Genomic DNA, 20,824 nt, shown 5'->3' on the forward strand with positions numbered 1-20,824 from the left:
ATTAAACATCAGCACTTCATTATCAGATGCAGTTACCATTCTATGAACCAGGAATTTATACATTTTCCCCATTTCAAATGCTCCAGAAGGTGTTATGTAGGGTTAAGATGGAAAAGTTGTTTATCATCTGACTGGCTCCTCTGTCACGGAGGGCACTGTTTTTTACATACAGAATCCTCATCAGTGATACCTCTGGTAGCACCAGATGTAGCTAATGATAAGTGAAGGGTTATTCCTTCACCACAGCTAGAAAGCACTGAATGTTGATGCCTGTTTAATAGATCTGTGTTATCCACAAATCAGTCTTTAACCTGCTTTTGAATATCTTAGGTATGTATCTAGACGTCTGCAACAACTGGAAAGGCCACAGAAATACCTCACTAAAAGAATCACAGGCCTAAAGCAGATGCCCTATGCTGACCATCTAAAAAAAATTCCACCTATACTCTGTCGCATATCGTCTACTCAGAGATGATCTCTGCTTAACATACAAGGCCATGCAAAATGCAGAGCTGTTGGACATATTACACTTAAAGAAATCCCAATCCCTCAGAGACACACGCTCCAGGGATCTAAACCTTGTCATCACAATGAACAAAACATGCTGGAGGGATATGTTCCTGACCCAGAGACTCCCCAGACTATGGAATAGACTGCCATACATGTCAAGCAAAGCACTTCTTTGGCCCTCTTCAAAAGGAACCTTGATGATTGGATGGGAGATAGGAAATTCACCCCGGGGATCACGTCAGTTGCCCTGCTAGACAGGGGTCCAGGGAAGTAAATACTGTGGGAAGAAATAGCCAGGGAATTGTTATGGCTAGGCTTGTATAGGCCCTAGGGCCGATAGCCTAGTACCAACCTATGAACTTTTGAGATTCCCAAGATGTCTTTAACTAGAGAGACTTACTTATCAAAATGGAAGTGTGTTTCTTTCAGACAGTTGACCAAGGCTTCCCCACTTTTTCCGCTCCTTTGCAGTAGGTGGTATCTGATCTTAAACTCTTATCAAATGCCAATTAGATTAAGCCAAGCTTGAATGCATTCCATGGTGACCACATCTAATTTTTGCATTGGCTAGAACATTTGTCCGTGGCATTAGCAGAGTCCATTCAGCTTTTATTTGGAGAATTCTTGTCTTTCAGAACTACCAATACATCAATTGCTTTCCTCCTTAAAATCTGAAGCTTATTTTGGAAAAGTAATCAGTGAATAAATCTTTTGAACTGATTGCCATTTATGATTCAAAGTGGTTGTCATAGAAAACATTGTTTCTAGTGACTATCACTTTAGGTGGAAAATTTTTAGAACTGCAGGCTTATTCTTCTGAAGAGCCCTTTATTACGTTCCATAAAGATATGCTTACCCCGGGACTAATCCCATATTCATTTCAAATGTTGCATTCATAACAAGTCAGCTCATCCATTTACTTGTACTTTTTTATACCTCTTTGTGGTATCCCTTTAATGTCTACTGTATGCTGAGTCCCATTGTCCCTTTTCAAGCTCCACAGCGTAGCAGAGAAGAGACAGAGATCTTCTAGTATGATGCCTTCCTACTAGTAATGTCCACACCTCATTTATGATGTGCATTGACATCAGTGTGATTCATGGGCCTATGGTACTGTGTACATATCCTTTACTGCTGGATACTGCCTGGGCACAGGCTGTGATGAAAACATCTTTCACTGCCAATATTTTGCATAGGGCCACACTACCATGCTTTCATCCTTCAGGACTGCACACAATCCTGCACGCATCTATCACTGCTGACATTTTTCCAGCAAGTCCCCTTCTTTTCTATATGCCTGATTTAAGGAGGCCAGTGCTATGCAGATATACCCTTCCCTGGGACTGGTGATCCAGAATTTGTCGGCCATTGTCACTAACTCCCCCCCCCCCCACACCTGAAGCAGCTCCTCCAGTAGTCAGGCCTGCTTTTTGAATCTGGGTCTCAAGTCATAGTCTCTTCTCCATGTACCTGCACTTTGCCATAATTTTGAAAATAAAGGTGACAGACATTTTATTGAATAGATGCTCACAAACAGCTTAGGCACTACCTAGAGAGAGACAAATTATTTCCTAAACACTCACAATTATGTTGCTGTTGCCAAGGGGGTAGAATTCAAGCCAGGTACATTCATTCTTTCCAATCTGCACTCTTTAATTCTAAGTTGAGAAGCAAAAAATAAAATGCCATTGCCTGATCTGGCTATTGCATCTAATTGCAGGAGCAAGCCAAGTTCCTTCTGCATCCCAAGTCTAAGTTCTTTTACAAACTGTAGCGAACCACTTGCTACAGCTTATACCACACACCCCTTAGTCCTGCGTCTGACCATGAAAACAGCATTGATATTCATTTATTTCATTATCACTGTTAAGAAATGCCCATATCGCACTTCCGATTTATCGTCATCTCCCAATCGCTCCTCCTGACATCTTGCACCCAAGGTGGCCACCCCCTTCACCTCATCATAGCTACATCTCTGGGATGTCATCTTTTATAGTGAAGATGATATCGAGGTGACATTACTAGATGGCAACCAAAGAGCACAAAGAACCAACAGTGGTGACAAACCCTCAAAACTCACATGCGGTAAGTTGCTCACATCGTACTTCTTAGGGAAAATGAGTGAGGTGTAATTTTAAGAAATCCAGCATTATAGGAGCTGAGTTGGTAACAAGCAGGGCCAGGGAGGTGGTAGAGAGAGATGCTAGGGGAGGAGGTTGCAGGTAGCATTCTTAGAAGCATATCCTCTACCAGCAGCCAGCAGGCAAAGAAAACAAAAAGGAACATTTACAAATACAATGAGTAACTGCAGCAATGCATATGGGAAACAGGGTTGGGACTCCTGGGAATACTGAGGAAACCTGGCAGAGAGACTAGCTGTATGCAAGGGACAGGCTCAGTCAGGGAATAATGATGCTTAGTGTTGGATTGGAAAGGACATCTCAATTATCGTAATCTTAGCTAAGATGGAGAGGGGGGACTGACCGAAGAAGAAGGGTATGTGTTTAGGCAGTAGGCACAAGGTCTTCTTGGACCTTAGCAAGATTGTTGACTCTGTCTGACACAGGAGGATGACAGGAATGGTAAGGGATGTGTGGACTGGACCAAGACTGAGAAATGGGACAGATGGGTGATTGACCGGTAGGACAGAGAATGCTGTGTTGAGAGGTGCAATGTCAGGAACCAGGGAAGAGACTAACGGAATACAGCACAGATCTCGCCTGATCCAGCTTGTTTGTCTCAGACATAATTAAAGGAACAGTGAACAGGATCAGACATAACTAAAGGAACAGTGAACAGGATCATCCTATTTGCTGATGGCACATTTTTAAGTGTAGCAGTGGAGAATGGGAAAAGTGTAATGAAGGATTTGAGAAGGATGAACAAGTAGGCAGGAAGGTGGCAGCTGAGATTCGGTACAAACAAATGCCAAGTATTCCACTTAGGTCCTACCAACCCTAATGCAAAATGTCAGTTTTGGGGAGTGGAACTATAGGCAACAAAGCAGGAACAAGATTTGGGAGTGTTGATCACACTGGGATTGGACAACCAGGACCAAAAAGAGAGGGCAGTGGCAGCAAGAAACAGAATACTGGGGTGTGGGTAGACACAATAGGGGAATAGATTCCAGAAGCAAAGAGATAATACCTGTGCTCTACAGGCCATGGTTAGACCACAGTTGGAGTACTGGGTGCAGTTTTGGAGGCCATATAAGGAAAATGTTGCTGGATAGATTCAAGAGGAAAGCTACCAGAAGGATTCACAAGATGGAAGGAAAGATATATGACAAGAAGATGCACAAGGGTACATGATATTGGTGTATGAGATTATGCCATGGAGTTGAGAAGGGGTCATTCCAAACAGAAAGGGCAGATGGAGCAAATGAGGAAGCACATAAAACAGATTTTTGATACCACTCACTTCCTAGATTTGTGAAAGCACTTCTTCTCAGGGAGGGTTGTGTACTTGTGGAATAGTCTACCTGTATGAGTGATGGAGAGGAGAGACATTCAACAGTGCATGGGATAAATACAAAAAGGGTTAAGGAGGGAAGGTAAGAATGTAGGGGAGACAGAATGTTAAATGCACCCAAAAGGACAGACTAAACAGGCTTATTGTATTGTAATTAAAGTGTTGGATGACTTGTGACTAGCAGAGCTGTAGGTAGGTCACCTGGCATGTGATGTCACTCCCTGATCTGCCACCCCTCAACAGAGGAGCAAAAAGGGTCCCGTCTGTGATTCAGCTCTCCTCCCTTGTTTTCTAAAGGGAAACATGCAGTAATAGCACATATTGTATTTCTGATGGAAACATGTATTTTGTTTCATGTACAAGTTTCACATTCATAGAACCTGACTAAAATCCATGAACTGCATTAATAAAAAAAAGTCAACAAAAGCAAACTGTGTAACAAAATTTGCAATGAAATGAAATTGTGAAAAAGGGAAATCAGTATTCCTTGCTCTATTTTAGAGTACAAATGCTTCTGTAGGTTTCATAGGGCATACAGCACATTACCAGAGTGTGTGCTCTGTGTATGTATATCAAACACAGTCATACCTCTCAACTGCTGCTGATTTTGTGAAATGTCCTTGACTCTGATGTATCCTTTTGCCCTGTCCTTCATTAAATTTTTTATTTTTATAGTAAATCATTGAGGATTACAGTGAGTCAGTAATACAGTCATTACAGTTTCATACTTATTGTTCAGAACATACATATGGATACAAAAACTGTTGTTCTAATAACTCTTTCAGTGAATTAGAGTACTATTTAAAATTTTTTGCCTGGCTCCATGGTGCAGAGTGGTGGAGCCTTCACTGAACCCTAGTGAGTGGAGTTTGATTAGCAGTCCTGTTGCTGAAGAAGCCAGGCAGGTGGGGGTGGGGAATGAAAGTGGCATGGCCCACTCACCTGTCTGGAGGGAAGGGGTAGAGGGTGCTTGGGCAGCATATGGGGATGTGTGATTTCTCCAGTGGAAACCATGGAAACCACTTCCTATACTCGAGCAAAGAAGACAGAGGCTGCTTGCTGACAATGTTGCTTGTGTAACTGAGGGATGACCAGTGTGGACAGCCCCATTGCACATTCCCCTTTGGGTACAGAGAATGGACATCCTCAGGGGAAACATAGGGTTAAGTAGAAAAACTCTTGAACCACCCCTAGTGGTTTTCTTAATGACAGCCCTCCCTGTTGCCCCTCATCCTGGTGTTGGGGAACAAACTGGCCATATATGGACAGCACAGTGGTGCAGAGGTAGCATTGTCACCTTACAGCAAGAAGTTCTCTGGTTCAATTCTCGGCTGGAGTGCCTTCTGTGAGGAGTCTGCATGTACTCCCTGTGTTCGTGTGGGTTTCCTCCAGGTGCTCCAGTTTCCTCCCACATCACAAAGACGTGTCTGGAGTGTTTCTCCCCGGGGCTCCATTGAAAATTGGCTTTGTTCCAAGCTGGACTTTCCCGGTTAACAAATGTTAACTAAATAAATAAATAAATATATGTAGAAGGGATGATGATGATGATGATGATGATGATGATGATCACAAAGCAGTGGGAACACTAAAAAATTGTTCCTGATTTTGCGCCTTTGTCCCAATTATTTCTCCAGAATTCTAGAACAAAGAAATTGAGATGTATGAATGTGATGCATAGACAGGTTCGCCTCATGTACAGGTTCACAACTGGACCACGAAGAGTACAAGGTGAGAGTGATAAAAGTGTGCACTATTGGAACTAGATTAACATTTAGAAATGGGCAACATAATTCAGAAAGTTTTTATCCAGTGATGTACCCATTAATCATCCTCCTACACACCAGTGCTCATTTATTTCTCATCTCGGCTTTGTACTCTGCGACAGACGTAAGTACTAATTCTTGCCACATTACAGACCTTATTAGGCAGTGCTGATGTTATTTCAGCTAATCCATGCATTTTGATTACTTTTTGCAGCTTCTACACTGCAGCTCCAGATGCAAACCATATATTAGGGCAACCTGTTGTTATTGCATTGGGTATATATATATATATATATATATATATATATATATATATATATATATATATATATATATATATGTGTGTATGTGTACTGTATGTTTGTGTGCATGTGTGTGTGTGTGTGTGTGTGTGTGTGTGTGTGTGTGTGTGTGTGTGTGTGTGTGTGTGGCTACAATATATTTCATCAAACAGTCAGTGTATCAACATTTGGCCATATGCCTCACTGGTCAGTTTGCAAGAACAGTTTTCACTGATTTGAGTTGATTGCTCTTTTATGGTGGATGTGCAACTGCACATTTAGTATTTATATGTAAGAGAGTGTGGGGTGGGGTTCTCGTGCCACATAAAGGCATTTTCTTTGATTTTGCTTGTGTGTGTGTGTGTGCGTGCGTGTGCGTGTGCATGTGTGTGTGTGTGTGTGTGTGTGTATTTGTAAGTAATATTGTTTTATTTGCTTTTGTGATGATTTATGTTATGGTTTTGTGTATGTGTTTGTTTTTTGTAGTGATTGCAGATGCAAGGCTGTTTTTTTTTTTGCATTATTTTTTTCTTTGGTAGCTCATTCCATAGTTGATATTTTTTCACTGCTCACTAATGGCAATGCATTTTGTGCTTGAGTAAGAGCACAGTGGGCTTGATCCTGCCCAGTGCACCCCTATAACCCAGACGTAATGTAGTTTCAGTACTCAGCCTTGGTACGCACTATGGATATCGCTGAAGTGTCTTAGCACCATATCCCTGCTATTTGGATCATTTGCATGTGTCCTGTAAACCAAACAAACTTACTTTCTTTTGCTTTTTGCTCATTAACATATCACTTCTGTAGCTATGCAGCATATTTATCTCTGTTTTAGGAGATGGTCTTTTCCATGCATTTTTCTGTTTCACAGTACAAACCATGTCATTGAATCTTGCCACAGGTAAAGTAGGTGTGAGGGAAAGTTGGAATCAGTACTGCGTCTCTGGAAAGTCTAAACCAGAAAACAATGAATGTAAATAATCCAGAGAAGGTAAGAACTCTTAAACACTTAAAAGCAATGAGGAAATCCTCATTCATTAAGTGTTGATAGTTCATGAATCAAAGCAAACCTTGCTTTTAAAAACTAACGTAGTTTTTGGCATAGATGAATAGCGAAGGGATTCATGTTTTTGTCCTTGAATAAATGTGAGCTCATAAAAGCAAACTGGAGTTGTGGATAATCCTTAGTACAACTCACAAAATTATTGGGAAATTAATGCATGAGCTGTCAGAGAAACATTAATTAGTTAATTCATTCATTCTTCAATATCAGTTTCATCTCATTCATGGCCATTGGAAGGCAAACTCTATCCGGGCAGTCACTGGGTGAATTAAGGTAGAGTAACTAATACTGGGTGGGATACCAGTCTGCCCTAGCATGCACCGCAAGTACACATGGATACCAGTCTGCCCTAGCATGCACCACAAGTGCACATGGATACCAGTCTACCCTAGCATGCACCACAAGTGCACATGGATATCAGTCTGCCCTAGCATGCACCACAAGTGCACATGGATACCAGTCTGCCCTAGCATGCACCACAAGTGCGCATGAATACCAGTCTGCCCTAGCATGCACCACAAGTGCACATGGATACCAGTCTGCCCTAGTATGCACCACAAGTGCACATGGATACCAGTCTGCCCTAGCATGCACCACAAGTGCACATGGATAGCAGTCTGCCCTAGCATGCACCACAAGTGCACATGGATACCAGTCTGCCCTAGCATACACCACAAGTGCACATGGATACTAGTCTGCCCTAGCATGCACCACAAGTGCACGTGGATACCAGTCTACCCTAGCATGCACCACAAGTGTACATGGATACCAGTCTACCCTAGCATGCACCACAAGTATGCACACACACACACTGATACTTTACAGGACCACCAGTAACTACCCAAAAAGAACAAATGGGGATACTTGGGATTAACATGGCTAAGTTTGTAAAGGCTCTAGGGCTGCTAGCCTAGTAACCTCCTATGAACCTTTTTGAGATATGGGAGGAAACTGGAGCACACAATGGAAAACTGTGTGAACATAGGGTGGATGTGTTGGCATTTTACAGAAGGCAGACAGCCGGGAACTGACCCGAGGAAGAAGCACTTTTAGGCAACATTGCTAACCACTGCACCACTGTGCTGCCAATGGTTACCCATCTGTGTGTGTCTGTAACACGTCAGTTGATTTTACTGCTCTAGTGAAAGAGATTAGTGTTGTATAATAAAGTGTGTACAAAGATACCCAGAAACATTTACTCTCTTTAACCAGATATCAATGCAGACAAGCATTCAGAAATATTACAATGTGGAAAATGCATTATTTGTTGCTGCTTGTATAACTGGACTTGGTAGAGTGTTATTGCAATACCAGGCTCCAGCAGCATATATTTGAAAGCAATGGCTAAAATATAATGAACCTATGCTCACAAAAAAGGGAATGGTACAAGTATTACTTTTAGGTAACATTTTGTCTCTAGAGAACAGGTCCTACGTATAAGCCACCGCAGACACTGCAGACCATAGCATTAAGTAGAGCTCTAACAAGAGTTCAGAATCTTTTAATTAGATGGTAGAACTATCAGACTAAGAGACTAGTCAAATAAATGTGTACAATGGTTGCACTTTCAAGAGCATATCTGCCAGGTGCCACTGAAGAGGAAACATAAGAATAATGCATGTAATTGCACAGCTCGCAGTAACGAGCTACCAATCTAATCAAGCACAAGATATCAGCCTCTGAACGGAAACTCTAATACAGTGAAAATACAGAGTCTGACAAGGACTCCCACAAGGGCGGGAGACTTAAACCTTGACACGGTTATAAATAGAACGTGCTGGAGGGACAGATTCATCACCCAGACTCCACTCCTGCTGTGTGGAACAAAATCCCGGTACATGGAGGCAGAGCACCTGGTCTTGTTCAAGAGGAAAAGGAATCTTGACCAATGGGATGGGATATACAGATATACATTACTTACTTTTCACTGGCTGCTTGACAGAGGCAAATGAAGAGCATAGTTTTATTCAAATTAAAAGAAAGCCAGCTAACCACATAACTACTAGCTAGGCTTATAAATGCCCTTGGGCAGAGAGGGCAGATGAACCTATGAACCTATGACCTTAGAGAAAAAAGTGAAGTACAAATCAATATCAGATACTGCAGGGCCTTTTCTGAAGAAATACTTAAAGCACAAAATCAAGTTTCTCAGTTCTCTAAGGCTGATCATTCCTAAAGAGTTAATAAACAAAGTGCTACAGTCAGTGCATAAAAGCTGTCTGTGAAAAGAAACAAATACAGAAACACATGCAGTCTTATCTACTGGCAAAAACTGAGCCTACATAGAAGAATTCTCCAAAAGAAAACAAAGGCTACAAAAGTGGAGAAAAACTTTAAAAAGTACCATTATTTTCATGTGAAGTTCCAAAGGGGCTGTAGCACAAACTGGGAACAGAACCTATTCTGATTAAAAAGACTACCTACCAACATTGAATTATTATGCAAAGTATTTACTCTGTAAATGAAGTCCATATTTGCACAGCACAGTGTGCAATCCAACTGACTATGGATAACAATACTTTGTTATTCTTGACCGAATATTATAAATTTGTGTAAGGATGGAGCTTTGAGCATGTGACCTTCAGCACCAGATGTCTTCAGTTAAATAGAATGGTGGAAAGACCTATATATCTGGTAAAAGAAATTATGCTAAAAATGCATATGAGAAAGGGGACAGTCCCTACAAAATGACAGTGTTGTACCTCTAATTGTTTTTGTTTTGTTTTGTTAAGGGAGCTGACAAAAATGACTGCATTCCTCTCATGATATTACTCTTCTTTCCCATGTGTTTTGTTTAGCTATTTGTTTGTTAACCAAATAAACCCACTAGGCAAACCAGTAGTGCTGTCTGGTTAAGTGCTTTGTTGAAACTTGAAAGGTCAGAAAATAGAAACAAACAGAATCAAACACAGGATTACATGATGAAGTTCATTAGCATATTACAACCTTAATTTTCTCCTCTAAATTACCAGGCATGCAACAATAGAGGCTTATTATCTCGTAGTCACTTGTGCTCTTCCTGAAAGGCAGCCCTTTCTAAATCAAATCAAACCCGAAGTATACCTCTCAACCTCTTAGTGCAACAAGGCTGGAGAAAGCCAAAAGTATAATGGGGGGCAAAGGACCAAAAATAGGGACGGTTTTTAAATATTGCTCTTATAAACTTAGAAAGTTGATAGAATAATAGGTTTTGCATTACCATGGATTTTCCAAATAGTATGAAGTCTTTAATTCAAATTCCTGGCATTGTTTAGTGACATCAGTCCTCAATAATTTCCCAGAAAAAACACAATTTTTATGAGGAACAGACCAAAAAATATGAGACAAAAATCTGGACAGTTTGTGAAAATCGGGATAGTTGCCAGATATGGCCCAAAGTCTTTTACCTGTATTCCCTACGTGGTTCGTGATTCATACCTGTGCTTGAGGTGCTGGACTGACACCCCTTAACAGCTGTACCTACTGCTGCTTTTTGTTATATTGGCCATATCTGTCACGTTTGCAGACAACTGCAGTAAATGAATAGTCTGGAGAAGAGCCCATGTCAGGAAACATTAGCAACTTAGTTCTAATTGCTGTCTTTCCTTTCATTGCAATAGATGAATGCCCATGTCAGTTAGGACCTGCAAGCTCTTGTAGCCGGAAACTCAGAAATATCTTTGCAGTGTGTGTATTGATTTGTAGTGTGTTACTTCAAATAAGGATTCTTAAGCATTTTTTCCATACCACTAAGTCATATTAAATGGCTAGGAAAACACTGTAACCCTATCTAAGATTCAGGCTTTTTACATCACCTCTGCCACTAGAAAACTGCATTAGCAGTCTCCCCACAATGTTATCTAATAAATTTAACAGGTATATATACCTATTATCTAATAAATATAACATATATATATATATATATATATACGTGTACTCTGTTAGCAAGGCTACCTCTATGTCCTATAAAGATTAGAAAGTCTTTCCCATTTGTACAAATACTGAACAGCATGGTGAGTCAGTGTTTAGGGTCCCTGTCATGAAGCTGTAGGTTCTAGATTTCATTTCTCTGAGTATTGCATAGGAGGATTTTGCTTGTTGCCATGTCTGCGTGGGTTTTCTCTAGGTCCATTTTGCACACATGAAAGGGTCCTCAGTGGACCACTGCATTTATTCATTTATTAAAAAGATAAGAATTGAATTACCTGAAACCAAATAATGAGACAGTTGTAGCCTAAACTACTGCCACAGAAGAAGGGCTCCTCTGATCACCAACGTGTGTTAAATTAGGGAGCGTGCCCACATTACTAGCCAGGTTGTCCAGGTAACAGACAAAACTATTCAGTGAGCGATGTTTTGATGAAATAGTAATCATCATATTTTAATTAATTCCTGGCTTTTGCCAGAACTTGTCTATTTAATAGCGCCAAACTGAGGATTAATTAGGGGTAAAGTGGTTTCTCCTTACACCCAGTGTTTTTTTTTACCTCAGAGTTAGTTTATTTAGAGATGTGGGGGACAGAGAGGCTTGCCTCCCCTTCTAAAATGCTGTTTTTAAGCTTTTAGTAGCAGTCAGTAATGTGCAGTGTTGACCATTCATTTTCAATGAAGTTAATTTTAATGAACAGTTGCACAGTGTGTACACATATACTGAGAGAGAACATGGTAAATGGCATTGTGTCACTTCTGACATGGCAAATGGTTCTGAGGACCAGGACTGCCTATACATTGATGTTTGAGGCTGGAGGTAAGGGGAAGCAGACTGACTGGGAGAATGCTGTGAGATGAAACATGCTCAAGGACTGGTTGTACTGTTTCATGCTACACCACCAAACACGGGAAGTTAACCAATCCCTTGCAAGGATGGCTTACTACCACTGAGCCCACCAACAGAAACTTCATTTCTTGGCCCTTCACAGTGAAGAAGTCAGTATAATCCCATCTCCAGAAAATTAAGAGAGCCCACATAATAAAGGGACATTTAGGGGACCAGCTGACAAGAAATTTATACTAAGTAAGTGGTATGTCAACTATTGTAGGCTTTGCCAGCAATGCCATTGGAGAAGAACCATTGAGTGTGAGCTAATAGTCCAATAGGACTGCAAAACATGGCAACTTTCCAAAAAGTGGCAGCTAGAAAACCACTTCAGATGGCTGTCACTTTTTGGAAAATTGCCATGGCATGAAGTCCTTTTGAGTTCTTGTTTTTGCTTCTGCGCATTTGCCACCATTTGTTGGTTGTGAGCTAATAGCTCAGAAGATGATGGCAGGAGATAACATTAATTTGTGAGACATATAATATTTTCAGCTTGGATTGTGCTAGAGGACATGAACTAGGAAGAATATAGAGAAAAAGGAAGAAAAGAGAAGTGATAGGTATACCTGAGATTTGACAAATGTTCAACGTATTTAGAAGTGTGTAACTAATGACTCCTGGGATGCATTTAGAGGATTCCACACATTTATCTAATTGAAGTTTGAATGTTGCACCCTCTAATAAGTAGGGGAAGCTTGTTCTGTAGGAAAGGCGGAGTGCTGGATGATGAATGTTCCCCAAATTGGGACTTGTTTATTGATATTTTGGGATATAAACTAAACAGTTATTCTTGTCAGGGAAAAAGACATTGCTAGGAGCAGGGTGAGACATAGCTTAAAAAGAAAAAGGCACACAGATCACCTCTGAAGAGTTTGTAGGTCGCATAAAATAAGAATGCATTTTTATTATATCTAAATAAGAGTGGTTCTTTAAACCTTGGATTCTTTTTCATTACACACTATTGGGATCTTTCTGTTTGAGAAAGTGGAGTATTGTATTGCATGATGGGGTGAATGAGTTCAGAGTGTAGGAGAATTAGGGTGAACTGCAGTCTGGATAAGAGCTCGCAACAGATGAGATTAGAAAAGTAAAATGATGTTTTTGATAATACTGGAGATACGTTGCTATAAGGATAACTCATGTAAGTTCTTTAAACTCAAATCAAAGTACCAGTCTTAAGGTGAATATGAAGTGAAACAGACAAGGGTTATGGTCGTCCTTTACAACATGAGGTCCATTTACTTATGGCATCCTAATGGTGTCAGTAATAAAATTCTTAAAATACTTTTCTACCCTTACTCCCATAAATCCTCATCTTTACTATATATCAGTATTATTTCTGTCTAACACTACTTCCGCAGTGGTGCAGCGGTAGCGTTGTTGCCTCACAGCAAGAGATTCTCCCGTTCAATTCTCGGCTTGGGTTGGGAGTGCTTTCTGTGTGAAGTCTGCATGTCCTCCCCGCGGTCGAGTGGGCATTCAAAAGACATGCAATGAATGGGCATGTCTTCATTGAAGGTTGGGCGTCGGGCTGGCAACTCAACACCATAAAAAAAAAAATGCCAATTATTAGCGGACCGGAGTTCCGCTGTGGCGACCCCTAACTGGGAAAAGACAAAAGACAAACAACAACATTTCTGTCTAACACTATGCTTTTTCGATAATGATGTCTATGGCCACATACCTGAAATACTGCTATAAGCTTTGTACGTAGATACCTCATTTCTTTCCATATAACTGTTAAGATGTGAAATATTTTATTTGCTATTTTGCTCATATCTTTAATATAGATTAGAGCTTTGTGTGTAGATATCTTTTCCTGTGCAGTACTGTGTGATTTACTGTACTGTATTAGAAATTATTTCACTGTATTTACTTGTTTATAATACCTTGATTGTAGTATAACAAATATCTTTGTAAAAAAAAAATGCTACTTTGATTGATGCAGCTTTTCTCCTCTGGTCTCTGCTGAAAATGGCCTCATGCCCAACCAGACTTTCCCAGTAAACAACATTCAAATAAATAAAATAATAAATAAATGGAAATGATTAACAGTCTCTGAACTGCTTCCTTTAATTGGGTACCCTGTTCTTTAAATGTATTTTGGATGTGTGCTGTCTTTTCTATAAATATTTCAAAATTTCATGGAAATGGATATCTTTTGATACACCAGCACCTCAGATTGTTGGTGTTCTTTATGTCTTGTTCTTGTGCAGTGACACCAGCATAGGTCCACTATTTGCACATCTGCAGAAACTAGATGCACATCAGACAGCGTGTTTTACTAAAAGTCAGTTTATAGCTGTAGTAAATGAAAACAAAAGGCTCAAATATACTTCTGTTAATGTATTAGGATAAGCATACATTAAATCAACACATCAAAACTCTAGCCAGGATAAATAGTATTCTAGAAGAGATCCTTACCACATATTCCATAGATGTGGTTGCACTAAAGTCCAGGGACCTCTGATTATCGCGGTATATTATTTTTCACAAGCAAATTTGAATGAGCCATATAATTCCTAACTGACAATGGCTGGATAGATTGCAAGTGATGTATATTGTTTGCAACTACAGTTGTTTCAGTGGTGTCTTGCAACTAAAGTGGTATCATGTTTATTTTTCATTTGTATAAATGTAAGATTGCCTATGTCACGTGTGAAAATTTAATAAAAATGTTTGTTGGAAAAAAATAAGCTAGTTAAAACTGAGAAACAATATACTTTATAAGGAATTATTCTACTGCTAACTGTAACAACATTAGGTTTGAACTGAGTCACTGGGACTAAAAATGAAAATTTGAAGGTAGCTGAAGACCAGGTGCCATATTTTATTCTAAGTTACATGAGTTGATGAGTACATATGAACCAAAAAAAGACAAAGATAAACAGACAAGGTGTAAGTGACCCTTCATGGTGAAACAAAAAGCTTCTACTTAGAATACTTAGAACTATTCTAGAATTAAACAGTGTTACTGGAAGGTGTTGAGGATTGTCCCTTAAGAAAAAAATGATGTTAAATTGAAACAGTCTAAGAGTGAAAACAGAAGAATAATGTGTGAAAAATGAAAACATGAACACGCATTGGCTGCAAATCATAAAGATATTATGAAAGGATTATACAGGTATGTGAGGGACTACAAGGATAACGACCTTACAAGTAGGGAATTGGTTATCCATGCATACTGAGGTAGAGGCGGACTTCTTTGCAAAATCTTTCTCAGAGTCATTTTCTATATGCTGTCTTGCTGTGCCTGACCCAGATATGACTGTGAATAATCCTTGCCCACAAAGTCGTCTTTGGCTGAGTTCTTGAAGCATTAGATAAAAATAACAGTGATAGTGCCCTGAAGCCAGGCAGCTTAAATGATTTTTTCTTGAAAAAGTGATCGACCATATTTCTTTTCCTTTAGTACTTTTGTTTCAGCAGTCACTATAGGAAGTCTTTGTACTTAATGTCTGGAGGCAGGCTTTATTTACAACTAGGGCTACTACCTGTCCCTCCTTGCACTAAGTGACAGTCCCTATTTGGGCAGTTGTGACCTGCTAAAAAAACTTAAAAATGGCAAATGCCCTGAGATTTTAGAAAAAAAAATAGTATTTCCTAAGTTTTCTTTAACAGTTGCATAAGGCAGTTAGTTTGCATCTGAAACACCTAAATGTTATATGAAATAGCAGAAGCAACACAAATGCTTTAAGAATAAACTTCTATTTGCTGTGGATATGTTTTATCCTGCAAAAATTACACATTTCTACAAAAAATATCCTACTTTGGGCATTTCAAAAGGTGGCAACCCTATTTACTGCTATCCATAAAGGTGGAAGTTGAGCTCTAGCAGCAAACTGCAAACCTTTTAACCTCACTAGTGTTTTGGAGAAATGCTATGAGAGGGTACTGGTTAACTGTATGCAACAGTGGGCGTGTCACCCTACAGTGATATCATTCATCATGGCTTCACTCAGGGAAGATCATGCATAACAAATTCAGCGCCCTTTTATTCAGATTTTGTTTTTACTGCAGTTGATAGAAAAATCCTTGTGGACATTGTAATCCAGAATTTGGTGAGGGCATTTGACTCGGTGCCATGTAATCTGATTATTGAAGCACTCATTGTTAAGAAACTAAATCTGCATTTTATCTGTGAATGAATAGCTGGCTATAGGATAAGAAATCTGTAGCAACCTTAAATGGAGTTAGTGTTAGTCAGTTTGAGGTAACCAGTGGTATCCCCCAGGACTGGTATTGGAGCTATTGGGGCTATTCCTGTTTTATACATTTATGTCATTAGTACCAGTAAATCACACATGCTGAGTCTTGATATTTACCAATGACACCACAGTGGTCTTTATAGTAGCATCATTAATTTATCAATGACACCACGGTGGCCTTTATAGTAGCATCATTAATTTATCAATGACACCACGGTGGCCTTTATAGTAACATCAATAATTTACCAATGACACCATAGTGGCCTGTATAGTAGCATCACTAATTTACCAATGACACCACGACGGCCTGTATAGTAGCATCACTAATTTACCAATGGCACCATGATGGCCTGTATAGTAGCATCACTAATTTACCAATGGCACCACGACGGCCTGTATAGTAGCATCACTAGATGACCAGAAGTTGTTATAGGACTATATGGATGAGTTCTTTATTTGAGCTAATAAAAGATGGTTAGCACAAATAACAAGAAATGCAAAGTAATCCAAATGGGATCAGATAATATGGGTTGCCTTTATGCACTAAAAAGAAGTCATAGCTGTGTCTTCTGGCACCCTGGGCAGTTTCCAACATGGTGCCCCTCGACTTAATATTGAGGGCAAAGAAAAAGGCAAAAGCAGTTCTTGACTTGCCGAGTTTGTGGGTGCACTATCAGCATCCATTAAAGATGCAGTAGCATATCCTGTGGCTACTTGTATGAAAGCAGTTACTGCACTTGCATCACCATTAGTAGCCGCTGCTCACGTTCCTACCTAGCAGCCCAGGCAGCTGCCCCTTTACCCATCCCTAACTATGGGTCCGTCAAATAATACTGACATTTAGATCTGCTCAATTGCTAAGGGTCCTTGTATTACTGTTTGCGGCAAATTAGCTTGGGGTGAAAACATAACTTTGGTGTTTAGGAAGTGCTTTTATATATTAATGTTGATTCTGCATTCTGTCACAGACACAAAAACCTTTTGCTATTTGCTACCATTTTGTAAAAGCCTACTGCAATATGTTATGTTGGGTTTTTTTTCCTTATAGTAGTAGTAAGGATACAAGGAAGTTGGAATGTATTCAGAAATATTAGCACCTAAAAATAAGTATTTGCATTGTTAAATACAAATATGTAAGGGAAGGCTTTATCTGGGTATATAAAATTCTGTTACTATTTTCTTACGAAACAGTGAAAAGCAATTCTGTTAATCACCAGTATTTTAATAAAAATAAGTAGGATGAAGAAACTAACAGTAAGCCTGGTTCACCAGAAAGGAACTTATTTTAGTGTAAAACAGGGAAATCTTGTTCCAATGCTCCCCAATCTATTAGACAGCAGGACAGTGAGTTATTGTTTGTTGACAAGGTTTAACATACCTCTAAGTTGTGAAACAGAAGTTCTAATGATCTCTTTTGAGGTCCTTAATCCATCCTTTACCATTGTAACATTGTAGCATTTGAGTTGCATGTTTCATTTTATGTAGTTATTTAGAAAATTGCCATTCATAAATTGTGGTTGAGAGCTTTCAGATTAATAGAGTTTTATTAGTGTGGCTGAATGGTTAATGCACTAAAATGCAAGACAACTTTAAATCTTAGAGCTATCTTGTGTACTTTGGGACCATCAAATAAATCATTTACTTATAGTTACTTCTAGAAATAAATCTGATTTTTAACGTGTAGCTCTTACTTAACTATTTTTTCTGTCACTGGCATCTCTGACTGGGTCCTGTCTTATTGTGTGCCCTTACAGTTAAACTGGAATTTAAATACTATTAAATAAATGATTCAAGTGGTTTTAGTTTCCAAAGAAACTCATGATTTGTTTTTTGTTTGCTTGTGTTATCACAGAGTTCCAAACAGTATGCTACCAGCCACCCCAGAGACTACCACTGCACCCCCTCCCTCACAGCAGACCATCAGCATCAAGGCAGAGCGAATCTCTCCTGGAATGAACTGCGCTTCATCCATACCGCAGCACCATCTTACCAGACATTCACCACTTAGTGATATGTCCAGGGCTTCAGTAGATCTCAACCAAAGGGAGGACTACCCAAAAGGTTACAATTGCCCCCTCCTTCTTGCAAGGCCCTTGACGGAAGATCGAAGTAATGTTAGACGCTCACAACTCTCAGACAGCTGGCAAAGATAATATCTGTTAACAGCAAATGTTTTGTACATATTTAAGTATATATTACAAAGAACATACTACTAACGAAGCTAATTTTTTTTTATAAGACTGAACAGTTTTTTGTCCTGACTTTTTGGTTTTCAGCGACTGCAGCTGGAGAATTGTTACTTCTTTGCGAAATAGTATTCCTGCTAAGAGATTGTGAATATACTAAACTGTAACCTTAATACAGTATATACCTATAAATTTATTATTTATTGTCTTTTCCCCCTTTGGTAACAAGAAGAAATACTGTTTAGATACATGCAATGAAACTTAATCTCACTGTTCGCTTCAGAACATATTTGAGAATAGAGATGAGGGGCAGACCCTCTGCTGTCTATGAGATTTTACAGTCACTTATCTTGCTTTAAGTATTTTTTTTTTCAGTTGTGGTAAAATATTTGTTTCTTGTGACTGAGCACTGTATTGTAAACATAGTTTTATTGTCACAGACTTGACCTTCAGAAAACATGCACACATGTATTCTCAGGCAACAATATAAGTACATTTTATGAATTCATGGGAGATGGTCCACATTTAGAAATATTCAGCTCTTGTTTCATAATTCTTGCCCTTGATTTTTAAGGCTGAAGTGTAAAATGTAAAGGAGAATTCCTTTGATGTCTTCCTAAACCAAGAGCAATAGAAGAAGTACCTACAGAATAAATGTATTTCGACACTCACACACCCTACAAATCAGCTTTTATTGTTTCTGGCTTTGCACTTGCAAGTATTTTCCAATGCTGTTAATGTCATTTAATTTGGTATATTTTTGTAATATTTGTTGCTAAATGTAAATTAAAAAATGCACAAAGCTTTTTGCATCATTAATACAATCCATGAAATAAACAGTTATTGCTTTTTACTGCGTATGTTTATATATCATAAAAGCATCTGTTATTGGTTCACAGAGATGTTAAGGTCTATTTGCCTTTGTAGTCTACCATTAGGCCCAACATAGTGCTTTTTTGGCTAGTTTTTAAAAGCATACACAGCAGGAAGTAATTGTAAAGTATACCTGTGTAAATAAACTTACCATAACAGTAAATGCTCAAATAGATCACTGCTGCAGTAAAAAATGCTAGAAGTCTAAATCTCAAAATGCACTCACTCAAGGCACTCCTTAAAATGGAGAACATCGATATCTGTGCAGTGACTGAGACCTGGTTCAAGGCTCTAGAGAGCACCCCTGCACTACCAGCCTATAACTCATACCACACTTTTCAGCCATGTAACCTGGACCGGAACACCAAAGGTGGAGGTGTGTCCATATTCATTAAGGATATCCACATCTCCAGGCTAGTTGCTCAGCATAATGCAGCCGAGGTTATCCAAGTGCAACTAACTCTGGGAAAAACTGCAATCCAAATTATAGCTTGCTACAGATCACCCACCATGCCCCAGGATTCCCACTCCTCTTTTCTTGATGTACTGGAAAATATTAGGGTTCAACCAAACACCCTAATAATGGGCGATTTCAACTACCCCACCATTAACTGGGAAAACTACTCATGTACCAACTCCTTCGCTCAACACTTTCTGGAATTCATAAACTCCAATGCCCTGGATCAACTTATCCACAACCCCACCAGGGGCAACAATATCCTAGATCTAGTCATTACCAATATGAGTGACCGGTGTTCCACACCTGAAGTCAATGCCTCATTGGTCCGATCCGACCATAAGTTAATTACCCTAGATATCCACATCCTGCCTCCACCCCCCATTAAGGAAACCATGGTAAAAAATTTCTCCAAAGCCAACTTCATGCTTCTTAAGACAGAAGTGGTGAACTTCATGACACCCATGCAGATGGACAATACAGCGACAACTACTGAATCCTACACAATTGTACTTTATAAGCACTTACATGAGTGCATGGATCGTGCTATCCCAAACAGAACCAAGATGCTATCCTCCAAAAAAGGAAGCCAATCTGGTGGTCCCCTGCCATAAACAAACTGCACAACAGAAGGAAGAAACTGTTGCAAAAGAGAGTAAAATCCCATGAGTGGAGGAGCTCCCTGGTCAGCCTCAGTAAGAAGTTGCGATCCCTGATAAAATCCTCCAAAGCTAGTTATGAAAACAAAATCGCCACTGATTCTAAAGACAACCACAAAGCATTCTATAGCTATGTCAAGAATCTCAATGGCAACACTCAGATCTGCTCTGATTTACAGCACAATGGCACTAAATATACAGACCCAACTGATATTGCCAACATCCTGGCAGATAGGTTCAGTGTTAACTTTACCCCCCTCTCACCCCTTAAAGAGCCCATCTCTATACTGGAAGAATGCAAAGTTCCTGTAATCATGGCTACACAGGTTAAAACCACACTCTCCAAAGCCAAGAACACAGCATCCATGAGACCAGACAACATCCCAAGCTGCATTCTACACAAACTACAGAACGAACTGGCACCCCACCTAAGTACCATGTTCAATCATAGCCTCACCTCAGACTTTGTGTCTGCTGAATGGTGCACAGCAACGGTTATCCCACTCCACAAGGGGGGAGCCACCATGGACACTGGGAACTACCACCCCATTAGCCTGA

The 20,824-nt window shown here is 39.6% G+C and overlaps 1 protein-coding gene across 4 annotated transcripts in view; it reads left to right on the forward strand.

Annotated features, from left to right (window-relative positions):
- The window catches only part of MEF2B (myocyte enhancer factor 2B), a 786,689-nt gene extending 767,559 nt beyond the window's left edge, over nucleotides 1–19,130 (forward strand). For all 4 annotated transcript variants that reach the window (XM_044053922.1, XM_044053921.1, XM_044053923.1 and 1 more), the window contains one exon: nucleotides 17,944–19,130. In XM_044053922.1, coding sequence (XP_043909857.1) covers nucleotides 17,944–18,244 — 301 coding nt within the window. In that variant the 3' untranslated portion in view covers nucleotides 18,245–19,130. The remainder of the gene's footprint in view (nucleotides 1–17,943) is intronic.
- The last annotated feature ends 1,694 nt before the right edge of the window (nucleotides 19,131–20,824 follow it).

Source organism: Protopterus annectens, chromosome 13.part0, assembly GCF_019279795.1.
Source record: "Protopterus annectens isolate FY-2018-M chromosome 13.part0, PAN1.0, whole genome shotgun sequence".
NCBI lineage: Eukaryota > Metazoa > Chordata > Ceratodontiformes > Protopteridae > Protopterus > Protopterus annectens.